Source organism: Trifolium pratense, linkage group LG2 (assembly GCF_020283565.1).
Source record: "Trifolium pratense cultivar HEN17-A07 linkage group LG2, ARS_RC_1.1, whole genome shotgun sequence".
NCBI lineage: Eukaryota > Viridiplantae > Streptophyta > Magnoliopsida > Fabales > Fabaceae > Trifolium > Trifolium pratense.
The window spans coordinates 2,573,896-2,589,583 of NC_060060.1; the positions used below are offsets into that span (position 1 = coordinate 2,573,896).

Below are 15,688 nucleotides of genomic sequence, written 5' to 3' on the forward strand. Positions count from 1 at the left end.
TTTTCTATGAAACAATCAATTTTAAAATTTTTTAAAATTTAAAAAAGTTTAAATTTAAATAATTTATATTTTTTTGAAATTGCACTAAATTTCAAAATAATATTGAAAAACGAAATATGACTGATATATATTTATGAATTATAAATTTAATATTGAATTAAAAATAATAAATGAAAAATGTTTTGGAGGTGGAAGAATGTGAGGAATTGAAGAATGAGAAAAAAAAAAGAGATGTTAAAGAAGTAGAAGACATATAGTGTTGAAGAAGATGAGTGAATGTTTAAAGAATGTGTTGAAGAAGAAAATAATCTAGTAAAATACTAGGGATGACAATGGGTAGGGTATGGGTAGGGTACTATAGTACCCATCCCCATACCCGCGGATTGAAAAAATACCCGTACCCATCCCCATACCCGCGTGGGTAACAACTTTTGCCCCCGTCCCCATATCCTATGGGTACCTAGGTACCCATACCCGTACCCGTTATCCGCATTTTTACTAAAATTAAATTTATCAATTATAAAATATCATATAATTTTAATAGAATTAAAAAAATTTCAAAGATTTTAATATTGACTAATGAAAATTATAAACAAAATTATTACTAACTTTATGTTAAAGTTCATATTTATGTTAAATATTCACATTATTTTTATATTATGTTATAAATAAATATTTTTATTAAAAATATGTAATAGTTTAGTAGAGTTGTATCGTTTTAAATTGATTTACATATATTATAATATCTATAACAATATATAAAGGGGAAAAGGGAGTTTGGGCTGGATTTTTTTTGGTCCATTTTGCCCTTAACTTCCTTTATGGTTTTTTAATTATTCCATAATTGCCCTTAACTTCCTCTTTTTTTTTTTTATGGTTTTTTCATCTATATCTATTCTATACTATAATATATAAAAAGAATACATGAGTTTTGGGGTAGAATTTTCATAATACCAACATTACCCTTGCTTTTTTTTAGTAGCAACAAAAATCTTTTATTAACAAACTCACCATAACATAAGGCGTATCTTTTTTTTTGGGTACATAAGTTAGACACAGGCAGGCGCGGAACGCGCCTGCCTGGCCCGCTAGTAATAATATAAATAAAATAAATAAATATATATTATGCGGGTATGGGGCGGGTTGGGTACTAAGGTACCCGCACCCGCACCCATACCCGTTCATTTTTGCGGGTAATTACCCATACCCGTGCCCGTACCCAAAATGCGGGTTTTTACCCTACCCGTTGTGGGTAATTTTTGCGGGTACCCTCTGGGTATGGGTCAAATTGCCATCCCTATAAAATACAATGTCGAATAAGATGAGCGAATGTTAAAAAAAAAAAGAGATAATGTAGTAAAACATAGTATTGAAGAAGATGATAAATGAATGTTGAATAAAAAGATAGTGTAATAAAATATGAAGAAAATGATGAATAAATGTGTTGAAGGAAAATATATAGTATGGAAGAAGAAGAAGATTGAAGTTGAAGAAGATGAAGTGGGAGGATGGAGTTATGACTTATGATGTATCCTTGAAGCAAAACTTTTTGACGAAGGTTTGTAATACCCCACATTACATAGTTTAGAATATAATGCAAAAATGCTTAATCGATACAGAGTTCATTATAATTACAATACAAAAGGGTTAAGAATTGGCACATGCAGGTGATGAATACATGAATTCGTAAGCAAGTGACATAGCTTTAAACTTATCATAATATAATATTATGATCATAAAACTTAAACATGAAGAAAAAGATAGTGTAATAAAATACGAAGAAAATGATGATTGAATGTGTTGAAAGAAAATATATAGTATGGAAGAAGAAGATTGAAGTTGAAGAAGATGAAGTGAGAGGATGGAGTTATGACTTATGATGTATCCTTGAAACAAAACTTTTTGATGAAGGTTTATAACACCCCACATTACATAATCTTGAATATAATGCGAAAATGCTTAATCGATACAGAGTTAATTAAAATAAGGGGTGGACCACTCATGATAGCTAAAAAAAATATGGACCAACTAGTGATTAAATTAACTCTATGGACCAAACTTAGTTAATATTACTAGTGGAAAGAAAATGGGAGTAAGATTGGCTCATTTGGATGGTTTGTTGATGTGTGGTGCTCAAGGGAATAAGATTCTATTGACAGCTCGCTCTAACACGGTGGCCCGTGTAATGGATGCGAGAACTTATTGGTTGCAAGGTTTAAGTAATGAAGATTCTTTGAGTTTGTTCAAGATGTTGATGTTGGAAATGATGAATATTTAATGAGTCATGCCCTAGAATCTGTTGCTAGGGAAATAGTAAAAAAGTGTGTGGGACATCCATTAACAATCAGATGTATGACATATGTTTTGTGTTATAAATCTAAAAGTGAATGGATTAGTGTTTTAGAACATGATCTATGGGATATGAATGAAAATTTCTCAACGCACCTCAACATTTCTCCCCCACTCCCTAGCGTACTTAAAAAAATTCGGAAAATACGTTCCAAACTATTTTTTAGTGCAAAATTTACACTATAAAAAATTCGGAAAACGTTTTCCGAATTTTTTGGGGAGTGGGGGAGAAAGTGGGTGGGTGCGTTGAGAAATTTTCGATATGAATCAGGTATGACATTCCATGTCAATTAAAAGAATGTTTCAGTTATTGCTCTTTGTACCCCGCAGGTTGGAAAATTGAAAAGAATGAGTTGATTCAATCATGGATGGCACAAGGTTATTGAAAAGAATGTATCATATAACAAATGATAATAACATTAAAATGGAGTATAGTACAAATAGACTGATCCACATTTACATAATGATTTATTTATAACAATAGAATTTTTTTTTTCCTTAGTCAACCATAGTCGTAGCATCTCTAAATCAATTAATATGACTTAGTCTTCATAATCTCTTCCAAGTCTTCGTCATACTAAAAAAATCAAGTAATGGTTTATGTGAAACAGGTATATATCAACTTCACAACAAAGCCAATTGGCCAAAAAACAACACCAAGAACTTCTTCAAAAACTCAACCATCACAACTTGAAACACTAATGTCTCACCAACAATTCCTAAAAACAACTTACTCTTAAACATCCCTTCAAAAACATTCTTCTTCTCCAACTTCCTTACAATAAACTCATTGAACACTTTGACATAAAGCAAATGTATTAAAATTCAATGTATCATTTACTTTTGATGTCACACCAAAAATAATTACACCTTTGAATTGTCAACAAAATTACTATTTGGTAGAAAGTTTGTGATAAAAGATTCATCCACATAATGTTAGTAATAAGAGGCTTTGTTCTACCAACCGATTTTTTATCCAATAATACCTTAATAAGTTTTTCAATTGCAAGAGCCAAAACACCTAATGTATCCATAATCAAATTCACCCATAATAATTGAACTGTTGTCGAAGGTAATTCACCTGCCAAAATTGATAACAAGTGCAGCTACATTTACTGTTAATTGAAATTGAATGAATTTTTTATTGATGTTGTAAACACATCTTCCCCAATTTAAAATTGTTACTACATGTTTCTATAGACACGTGTTATGTAAAACGCATTCCGAAAACACATCTTCCCCAATTTAAAATTGTTACTACATGTTGAAAAATTCGGAAAACGCGTTCCCAAATATTTACTTTGTAAAACTTCTTTTAAGTCATGTCCATCTGGGAAATAAAGAGGTTCATATATAGATTGAGATTCTAAAGATCAGTTATTTGGGTGACATCGAGGCCGAAGAAGTGTCTCATATAGTCTATGTTGGACTAATGCCACGGGTTCAACAAAAATAAGAAAAACGAATATTAGTGTCTCAAAACTCCACCTATTTTTGTTCTCTTATTTTTGTTGAATCAACATCGATCAGATCACTGTCTCACTCGTAAGGAAGTGGAGGACCCTAAACTTCTACTTAAAGGTGGCAACGTTGGTTGTCATTGAAGTTTTGAGCGATTTTCAATTTAGAAATTGCAAACATTTAAATCTGTTGTTATCTTGATGCAACTGCTCCGTAGAAGTTAAAAGATTCACACAAGTCACAAATGAGAAAATATATATATTTTCTATCAATAGTGTCCTCTTTACATATTTTATATCAGGCCAACTATTATTCAAATACTAAGTTTAGAACACACAACTTTAAGGGAAAAACGGAAACAACCCATATTTTTTAAGCCAATAATAAGTCTTTTCATTTCAACAAGTTAAAAGATTCTTGCCAATCATTCATTTACAAATACAAGCACAAATAAAAAAACAAGTCAACAAGTCCAAAGTACAAACCTCAAGGCCAGTGGTAGAAGTCTCACTAGCTTCTTAAACCTCTTTATGTGTCTGCTTTAGCTTCACTACCAAAATTTTGTTCTCACTTGCTAGGGAAGACAACTACAGATAAAAACACAACATTTTCATTAACCAAAACAGTAGAACAACTTGACTTATTCAGTATATCAGCTAAGATTTTGAGTTCTAAAGACCAAAAGTTACTTCCTTTGGAATATTTTACATTTCAGCACAAGAGTTACTCCCTTTGTTCCTTTTTATTGTCGTTTTAAGGTTATTTACGGTTAGAGTAGTAAGTTAATTTTTAATATACAGTGTTGACTTAGAATAGCTTAACTATAGTTAGAGTTTGGTTAGTTTTACTTGTATTTGACAACTCATTGTATATAAGGAATTTTCCCTCATTGAATAAATCAGAGTTCATTTTACATAGTTAATTCTTCAATCACACGCTGTTTCGCCGGAAATTGCAACTAGCGTCATCTGGCTCACGCAAGCTTCCTAAGTTTGGAACGCACTTCGTAATAGGTTCTCTCAAGGTGATTATGTTCGAATTCTTCAATTACATGGTGACCTCTATTCTTTGAAGCAAGGTGATCTCTCAGTTACTAATTATTTCACTAAAATCAAGATTCTTTGGGACGAATTGTGTAATTTTCGCCCAATTCCAGCTTGTGATGTTTCTGCAACTGGTTCGTGCAAATCGGTTTTGGCTTTACAAAAATATCGTGAAATTGATAGCGTTTTGTGCTTCCTTCAAGGGTTGAACGATTCTTACAACCAGCCCGATCTCAGCTGCTCATGCTTGATCCTCTTCCTAACCTTGATAAAGTTTTCTCTGTGATTTTGCAACAAGAGAGACATCTGAATATTGGTATTGTCCAACCCTACTGCTCTTGCCATTCAAGCACCTCCTACATCTTTTCATGGTCGAGGAAAAGGTTCTTCCAAACCCAATTCTTACAAACAAGGCCATGCTAGGCAATGCACTCATTGTGGCCGCTCTAACCACGTCGTTGAAAATTGTTTTGTCAAACATGGTTTCCCACCCGGCTGGAAGAATAAGCAAGCAGTTCATCACGTGTCTGCCGCTAGTTCTGATGAAGCTGATGACTCTGATCCCTCCAGTGTGCTTTCGGGACTCAGCAAACATCAAATTCAAAGTTTATTTGCCCTTTTACCTACTGGCTACTGCCAAGCCTACAGCAACTAGCTCTGCTAGCTTGGTCAGCTCACACAACATTTCTCGTAAAGTACCTGCAGGTAATCCTCCTTGGCTTTTAGATTCAGGTGCCACCGATCATTTTACATGTTCACTACATTGGTTTTCCTCTTATCATCCCATTAAACCTGTTCCTGTCACTTTGCCAAATGGTAAAACAGCCGTAGCTTTGCATAAAGGCACAATCATTTTGACTGATTCTTTGATCCTTTACAATGTGTTATATGTTGAACAATTTTCTGTTAACATTATATCGATTACCAAACTTACTAAAATTCTCAATTGCCAAGCTATTTTCACCCACAATTTATGTTTTCTGCAGACGAATACATGCCAGAAGATGATTGGTACTGCTAAGGAATTTAACGGTCTTTACTATTTGATTTTCCCTGAAATTGTTTCCAGTGAATCTGTATGTCAATTGAATTGTGTAAATTCTGTTTCTAGCAATATTTCAGTTCAAGATGTGTGGCATTATAGGTTAGACCACCCATCTTCTTGGTGTTACAAGTTACTTCAAAAATCACATTGTAATATTCCTTCATATATCAATAAACCTTGTGACACTTGTCTAATTGCCTTTTCCTACTAGTACCACTGTTATTGAATCTACTTTTGATCTAATACATGTTGACATTTGGGGAGCATATGGTACTTCATCTATTCAAGGTCACAAATATTTTCTAACCATAGTTGATGAAAAATCAAAATATCCTTGGCTTAAACTCATGAAAAGCAAGGCTGAAACTAGGCATATCCTTATTGATTTCATTGCCTTCATTGAAACTCAATTTTATAAAGTAGTAAAAATCATTAGGAGTGACAATGGTGTTGAGTTTTCCATTCCCTCATTTTATTCTTCAAGGGGTATCATCCATCAAACATCATGTGTTGAGACACCTCAACAAAATGGGGTTGTCGAACGAAAACATCAACATATTCTTAATATAGCTAGGTCCTTGATGTTTAAATCACACTTACCCCTCTCTTTTGGTCCTTTTCAGTTAGTCATGCTGTACATTTACTCAACCTATTACTCACCCCAACCTTAAATAATCATTCTCCTCATTCCATTCTTCACAATACATCTCCTGACCTCACTCTACTTAGAGTTTTTGGGTCTCTTTGCTTTGCCTCCACACTTCAATCTCAGGACTAAGTTTCAAACTAGAGCCAAAAAGTGTGTTTTTCTTGGCCATTCTTTCAGAACCAAAGGTTTTATACTCTTTGATTTACTAACTAGAGAAATCTTTGCCTCTAGACATGTAATTTTCTATGAAACTATTTTTCCATATCAAAAGAATTCTTCCCCACCTTCATCTACTGACTCTGTTTTTAAAATACCATTACCAGCCATTGATACACTTATCTCTACTGTAGAAACCACTGGTTTTATACCTCTGTAGATACTAGTTTTGCTTCTGTTCCCAATACGACTTCTGCAGAAACTGATACTGTTTCATCTGGTTTGTCTGCACCATCAGCCTCTGTTTCTTCTCCAAATTTTGATCATTCTGCACCCTCTTCTTCTTCTCCTATACCTATTCGGGTTTCCACAAGAGTCAAACACCCTCCAAAGTACTTGGGTGACTATAAGTGTAATGTTCTTAATTACTTGAGCGGTGCAAATTATTCTTCAGGTATGCATTATCCCCTTTCTGATTTCACATCTTTTAAGCATACATCTTCTACTCAAACTGCATATCTTCTTTCTTTATCGACAATATCTGAACCACAAACCTATAACCAAGCTGTGAAACATTCTTGTTGGAGGGATGCTATGGATAAAGAAATTTCTGCACTGGAAAGTAATAAAACATGGACCCTTACTGAATTGCCTCCTGATAAGAAGGCTATTGGTGCCAAATGGGTATATAAAATAAAAAGAAAATCTGATGGAAGCATAGAAAGGTTTAAAGCCCGACTTGTGGTAAAGGGTTATACTCAACTTGAAGGAGTGGATTATATGCTTTAGAGTTAGTGGATGCTTCTGGTATTGTACTTTCTCAAAGGAAGTATGCTTTAGAGTTAGTGGATGCTGCTGGTTTATTGGGTTGTAAACCCACTTCCGTTCTTATGGTAACTCTAAATTTTCAATTAGCTCAGATTCATTACTCCCTGACCCTACAAGCTTTAGAAGGCTTCTTGGTAAGCTAATATATCTTACCAACACTAGACCAGATTTATGTTTTGCTGTTCATAAGCTAAGTCAATACATTACTGCTCCTCACCAATGCCATTATGATGCTGCTCTTCACATTCTCAAATATGTCAAAGGTTGTCCGGGCAAAAGTATCTTTTTCTCATCTACAAGCAACATTAAACTCACAGCATTTAGTGATTCAGACTGGGCTGCTTGCCCAGAAACAAGAAAATCAGTTACAGGCTTTTGCATTTTCCTTGGTTCTTCATTGATTTCTTGGAAGTCTAAGAAGCAAGCAACTATTTCAAGAAGCTCTTCTGAGGCTGAATACCGAGCACTCACCGACGCTGCCTGTGAAATCCAATGGTTGTTGTTTCTATTGTCTGATCTTCATCAGTCTGTTTACCTGCCAGTTTACCTATACTGTGAAAACCAATCAGCAATTAAAATTGCCTAGAATCCGACACTTCATGAAAGGACAAAACACATTGAGATTGATTGCCATCTCATTAGGCATAAGGTTCAAAATGCGACCATTCACCTCATGCCTATTGCTTCAAAAGATCAATCGGCTGACATTCATACAAAAGCTCTATATTTTCCCGCTTTCTCATCACTCATTTCCAAGCTGAACAAGATTGATATCCATGATCCAGCTTGAGGGGGGGGGGGGGGGGGGGGGGGGGGGGGGGGGGGGGGGGGGGGGGGGGGTTAGAGTAGTAAGTTAATTGGTGATATATATATATATATATATATATATATATATATATATATATATATAGGGGGCTGCTAATTTAGACCCAGTTGGGTCTAAATTAGCAAGGTGCACCTTTTGAGTTGGACAAAAATACCCATTTTTTAATTTTTTGGAAGAATAGAGCAACAGGGGCATTTCTGTAATTTTCTGCAATTTTACACGGGCCCCCCACTTCTTTTTCCCCCCCCAGACACGTGGCAGCTTCTCATTTGACAAAAAACGCGCGCGTGCAGCACACGCGCCGACAGGCGCGCGTGGTGGAGAGGATGACGCGGAGAGAGAAAGCCTTTTTAAAAGGCAGGCCACGTGTCAGCATATGATTGGCTGCGTTAATTTTTTTTCATTTTATACTTTAAACACGATTATTTCGTCGTAAATTAATTTTTTATTTTTTAATTTTTATACCAAAATTCATAATTTTTTTTTCTCTACAAATAGAGACTTGGTTCGTTTGATTTGGACACCGAAAAAAAAACGCAATTTTTCACTACTTTAAACTCGATTATTTCGTCGTAAATTAATTTTTTATTTTTTATTTTTTATACCAAAATTCATAATTTTTTTTTCTCTACAAATAGAGACTTGGTTCGTTTGATTTGGACACAAAAAAAAAAAACCCAATTTTTCACTACCTTAATCTCATCAAATAACTAATAATCAACTTACTGAAACCATTCTACCAGCAAAATGGTTTCAGATTACAACTCTCTGAAACCATTCTACCAGATAAATGGTTTCAGATTACAACTCTCTGAAACCATTGTACCAGATAAATGGTTTCAGAAGCAAACACAATTAATAAATTACTCACTGAAACCATTCTACCAGTAAAATGGTTTCAGAATACAACTATGTGCAATCATTCTACAAGCTAAATGGTTTCAGAAGCAAATAACTAATAATCAACTTACTGAAACCATTCTACCAGCAAAATGGTTTCAGATTACAACTCTCTGAAACCATTCTACCAGATAAATGGTTTCAAAAGCAAACACAATTAATAAATTACTCACTGAAACCATTCTACCAGTAAAATGGTTTCAGAATACAACTATGTGCAACATTTCTACAAGCTAAATGGTTTCAGAAGCAAATAACTAATAATCAACTTACTGAAACCATTCTACCAGCAAAATGGTTTCAGATTACAACTCTCTGAAACCATTCTACCAGATAAATGGTTTCAGAAGCAAACACAATTAATAAATTACTCACTGAAACCATTCTACCAGTAAAATGGTTTCAGAATACAACTATGTGCAACCATTCTACAAGCTAAATGGTTTCAGAAGCAAATAACTAGTAATCAACTTACTGAAACCATTCTACCAGCAAAATGGTTTCAGATTACAACTCTCTGAAACCATTCTACCATATAAATGGTTTCAGAAGGATTTCGGTGTCCAAATCAAACGAACCAAGTCTCTATTTGTAGGGAAAAAAAAATTATGAATTTTGGTATAAAAAATAAAAAATAAAAAATTAATTTACGACGAAATAATCGAGTTTAAAGTAGTGAAAAATTGCGTTTTTTTTTCGGTGTCCAAATAAAACAAACCAAGTCTCTATTTGTAGAGAAAAAAAAATTATGAATTTTGGTATAAAAATTAAAAAATAAAAAATTAATTTACGACGAAATAATCGAGTTTAAAGTATAAAATGAAAAAAATCACGCAGACCCATTCATATGCTGACACGTGGCTGCCTTTTTCAAAAGCAAAATTTTCTCTCTCCAGCTTATAATCTAGTGTGGCGCAGACAGGATGATCTGATAGATCAGGATGATCTGGGCTGTCTGATTGATCAGACAGTCTTAATGAGATCACATCTTGGCTGTCTGATTGAAATCAACGGTCTGTAACCATGGTCCTTCCGTACGCGCGCGACACTGGATCCATGTCTATTAATTGTTTAAGAAGGTGGGGCGCGTGATGTTATTTTTTTTTTATGTAAAATTACAGAAATGCCCCTGTTGCTCTATTCTTTCAAAAATTAAAAGAATGGGTATTTTGGTCCAACTCAAAAGGTGCACCTTGCTAACTTAGACCTAACTAGGGTCTAAGTTAGAAAACCCCATATATATATATATATATATATATATATATATATATATATATATATATATATATATATATATATATATATATATATATATATATATATATATGTGTGTGTGTCTTTTATGAGCAACTTATAGGCTTTTGAAGCTCATTTTTAAGTTTTCATAAACTCGTACGAGTCTACGAGTCGAGTCTACGAATCGAGTCTACGACCCTTTGCGAGTCTAGGTAGACTCTCGAGTCTGACAACCTTGGTGTTGACTTAGAATAGCTTAACTATAGTTAGAGTTTGGTTAGTTTTACTTGTATTTGACAACTCATTGGATATAAGGAATTTTCCCTCGTTGAATAAATCATAGTTCATTTTACATAGTTAATTCTTCTAATATTTACACATACCAAAATATCAGTATATTTTGTTACTTTTAATAAAATATTTGTCCCTTTGTTCCTTTGGAATATTTTACTTTTCAGCACAAGAGTTACTCCCTTTGTTGCATTGAACCTTGAAAACGAAAAATAGGTAGAAACAATTTTTTTTTCCTACAAAAGTGACAAGTAAAAATGAACAGATGGAGTACTTTAAAGTATCAATCTCGCATCTATATAAATTACTTAAGATGTATACAAAAGAATACCCCAAGCAACGACATGACACATTCACACATTAAAAAATCATAATCTTAAAATCACAAAATGGAAAAAAAAAATACCAAAGAAGAAAAGAAATACCGTGTTCCAGTCACACATACCGTGCTTATGCACATGATCATATGAATATGAAAGCAGTAAAGAATTAAATAAAAAAAGGGTGACGTACAATAGCCTAGCCATATACAACATATTATTGATGTAGCTATATACATAGGAATCCACTTGTTTATTCAAGTGAATGCAGACGATATTCTGTGAAACAAAGGTGAGCAAAATAGGTCCACAAGTGAAGATAAAATGGCAGATTCTTAAACAAGTAAATATAACAAGAGATAAGATTGAATTTATAAAGTCCTAGTGCATATTTGAAATCACTTAATCACAGTGAATTTAACGAAATCACAGTAGAACCGTGAATTTGCTGAAGCTCTAAAGTGTAGTTTTTGCCAAAATCACGGTGGCAGACCATGATGCCAAAAAACTCACAGCTAATCAAACATGCTCCTAGAAATCTATAAACAAGCATTGGCTAGGACAGATCATGAAATATTAGTAATATAGTTAACATGAAATGAATTCTATATCTTGGCACATACCTGCTCTTTAAGACGCTCTCTCTCAATAACCATTTGTTTTATCAACTCTTTACAAACTTTTGTCCGCATTCTTATGTCCTTTGCAGTTGTTATTTTTGCTTCCTTCTCTCGGTGCAAGGATTCCTCCATACTTTTGAATCCAATTCTCAAGAAATTTAGTTCCTCATTCAATTCGTCATTGGATTCAGACAATATGATGCAATTTTCCTCTGCACTGTCAGCCCGACTTTCAGCTTTCGAAACCTTTGACTTATGGTCCTTTATTGCATTTTCCATATCTCTTATTGTGGAATATAACATACTTTCTTTCTTCTTGCTAGCTTCAACAGATGCTTCTGAATTATGCAATTGTAGATTAATTTCTTTTAGCTGCTTCTCAAGCAAATCCACTTTCATAGACATGGCTACATCACCTTTCAAGAGATTCAACTCGTCATTGAGTTTTGAATTAGTCTCCATCAATAAGTTACATTTAGCTTCCACAATATCAGCCCTACTTTCAGCATTACATACAGTTTCCTTCAGTTCAACAATATGCTTTTCCTTATTCGTTACTTCAGAACACGCGACATTATACCGATTCTGATATTCAACACAAGAGGACTTCACATTCAGTAGCTGAATTTCAGAATCTTTTAGCTGCTTCTCAAGTAAAGACACCTTATCTCTTAAGGCAAAGATCTCAGAATCGGAAGGGATTCGTTTATCTTCAGCTTCTTTTGAATTAGCTTCTGCACCATCTGTCTGACCTAGAAGAGAGTTGTTTAATTCATCGGTGTTGCTTTCAATCTTGTTCATAACGGTATCCCTGGTTTTTGATTGTTCTACAAAAGTGTCAAGTTTAGCTCGAATCTCGGATTCACGCTGAGTTAAACCATTCAAATTGAAATGAGAAATCTGGAGTCTACTCAACAGATTTTTTGAAATTCCCATCAGAATCTCACGTGCATTGTCTGCCTCAAACCATCTTTCCCAAACATCAATAGTTTCTTCCTCCGCGTGAACAAGCTCTTGCTCTAAAGAGGACATCCTTAGATTCATCTTTTCCTGAATTTCTCTAGAATCGCATAAATTCTTCTCAAGATCCATTTCTTTGGCCAAAGATTTCTCTAGCATTGTCAAAATATATCTTTGTTGCTCAATTGTTTGCAGTTTAATATCTGCATTTACATTCAAGGATTTATAACGTTCTTTGATGATTTCGTTCGCTTCAGCATTACCTATTGTCATCAAGATTCCCCCAACAAAATAAAACAGAAACTTTTGTAAGCAAATGCCGAAATTATTCAGATAAATACATTCTTATTTGTCACGTATCAATCAAGATGCAGCAACTATGAGCCATTCAGTTCAATGTTGATAAAAAAAATTGATTTCATGAAATTGTTAGAGAAGAGTATTCTTTTATCTGTCTATGAAGCACAAGCATGGACATCGAGCACGATACTAACATTGACACCGGTAATAATTTGATAAATGAAATAATTGAATTTAATCACATGTGTCGGTATTGGACATTGACACATGTCAAACACTGATACATGTTGGACACTGACATATAGCACTACAATACCGACACGACGCCAACACAATTAGTTAGATTCAACTACTGCATTTTCTCAAATTACTATGCTAATGTGTGTCAGTGTCGTGTATGATGTACATGTACGTGTTGTGTTGTGTTGTGTCAGTGCTTCATAGATGGACATGAAAGAACACACTTTTCTAACACCTTCACGAAATCGAAAGTTTAGAAGAATAAATGAATGAAATGAGATCCATTGCTTACCATTTTCCGTCTTACAAAAAGAACACAAAGTCCACTGGAAACTAGCTGAATGTAACTTAATTTCATTAAACTCTTCTTCAGACTGCTTCAAGCTTTCTTCATAATCAAGCAACTTATCTTGCAAAGTAATAAAAATCTCTACCAAGTAATTGCAAGAACAAACCTTCTTTCTAGCTTCAACAATCCCAACATGTAAAGTGTTCAAAAATTCATCCAATTCTCTAACAACTGAATCTAACACCCCACATAATAAATCAAATTCAAGACCCTTTTCAATTGAACCAAACCCCATCATTTGATTCTTTTCAGAAACCAGTGTCTCAAATTCACCCTCCATTGTTGCCAAATGCATCACAAAGTTTCTCAAGTTTGAAACTTTCTCAGAAAAACATGCTATACTCAAATCCAACCTTGTTAGCATTGTGTTACAAACAACACCCAGATCTTCCATTACATTATCATTTGATGATGAAACAAGGGTTTCAAGATCAACACTAACATCATCATTGGAAGTTGCAATTGCTTCAAATTCAGCAATTTCAATGCTCATCTTAATACCCCAATTGTTTCAAAATCCTAAGAAGGAATTCAATTGATGAAAAAATCACAATTTTTTTATTTTAAATTTATAATGTGAATCTGCTGATTGGGGAAAAGGATTGATGGAAAAGGAATTGCAAAATTGAAGTAAAGCTTGATGAGTTTTAAGCAATTGAATGTGAAAGATGAATCAGAATTTCACAAATTTGTTTTTAGGGAAGAAAATGAAATGAAATCGTACCGTTGATTCAATCCCTAATTTGAAGATTCCTTTGACAATGACACCGTGACTGTAACGCAGCGTTTTGATACCCTTGATAACTACTTACAATGGTTTTAACCCTTCAACATCTTCAACACCCACTTTTTCACTCCACATCATTTTCTCTTTCTTCCACCTAATTATTCAACACACATTCAACTTTTACCCTCTTCAATGGTTTTTCTATTCAACACCCTACCCCACCACTTTCTATTTCATATTCTTATTTAAATTTTAATTTTTGTTTTTATGATTAAATAAAATTATAATTATCGATTAAAATTAAATTAAAATAATACACTTAACAAAATTTATTTAAATATTTTTTTTATTTTCTTAATTTAAAATGCAATACAACACACAAATAACGTAATTAGTACGATACAAATTAACTTAAAATGCAATACAACCACTCGAAAAATTTTCATTAACCATCGGCATGTAACCATTAAACGGGGGTGTTTGAGATGGATTTCTCAGCATAGATCCATAATATGGATGAAAGTTTGGAACAAAGGATGATTGGTTGAAATTTGGTGTTAAACCAAAATTAGGTGTGTTTTGAGGATGTTGGTTGAAAAATTGATTTGAATTTTGATAATTGTTGGGGTTTTGATAATTGTTGGAGTTTTGATAATTGTTGGGATTTTGAGAATTGTTGGGATAATTAGAAGAATTGTTGGGATCCATTTCACTAAAAAAAATTAAAACTTCAAAAGAAAGACTAATTAGAAAGATAATAATAGATTAAGATAGTGAAAAACTTGATTTTTTTTTCTGTGTCCAAATGAAATGAACCAAGTCTCTATTTGTAGAGAAAAAAAAATCACGAATTTTGGTAAAAAAATAAAAAATATTAAAAATTAATTGGCAATGAGATAATTGAGTTTAAAGGATAAAAATCATAAAAATCCAGCGAACCAATCAGCAGCTGACAAGTGACAGATTCAACATGTTGAATAATTTCATCATCTCCCTCCTCCACATCACATTAAACATTCCACTACAATGGTTTCAACATGTTGATTATCATTCAACACCCTAAATCCAACACCATTGTAAGTAGTCTTAGGGAATTTGGATTAGGTGAACTCGTGGGTGTGTGTGTAGTCATGACTTCAAAACCGTCAGATCAAAGATTGGATCATTCAAATTTTAAGACAAAATTTAGTTTTATGTATAAAATAAAATAAAATAAAATAAAATAAAATTGAAGTTGAAATTTTAGTCATTGGCACCATTTTTAAACGGTATTAATATTATTAGTTTTATCATATCAAAAAAAAAAATTATTAGTTTTAAATTTTTATTGAGGGTGAAATTGTACTTTCGACATCTTTATCACTATGCTCCCTCCGTCCCATATTATA

The 15,688-nt window shown here is 33.4% G+C and overlaps 1 protein-coding gene across 3 annotated transcripts; it reads right to left on the minus strand.

Moving 5' to 3' along the window:
* Positions 1 to 2,735: 2,735 nt before the first annotated feature.
* On the minus strand, positions 2,736 to 14,433 carry LOC123909491 (WPP domain-interacting tail-anchored protein 1-like). Of its 3 annotated transcripts, none has more exons than XM_045960333.1 (4): positions 13,517 to 14,350; positions 11,728 to 12,947; positions 4,296 to 4,397; positions 2,736 to 3,430 (listed from the first exon to the last, which is right to left on the minus strand). In XM_045960333.1, exons 1-3 carry the CDS (start codon positions 14,064 to 14,066, stop codon positions 4,329 to 4,331), a joined length of 1,839 nt encoding a protein of 612 aa, XP_045816289.1. In that variant the 5' UTR covers positions 14,067 to 14,350; the 3' UTR covers positions 2,736 to 3,430; positions 4,296 to 4,328. The 3 variants fall into 3 exon arrangements, with proteins under 3 accessions (XP_045816289.1, XP_045816288.1, XP_045816286.1); XM_045960332.1 differs by having other exon boundaries at positions 2,799 to 2,926; positions 13,517 to 14,321; XM_045960330.1 differs by lacking the exon at positions 2,736 to 3,430 and having other exon boundaries at positions 3,440 to 4,397; positions 13,517 to 14,433.
* Between the last annotated feature and the right edge of the window lie 1,255 nt (positions 14,434 to 15,688).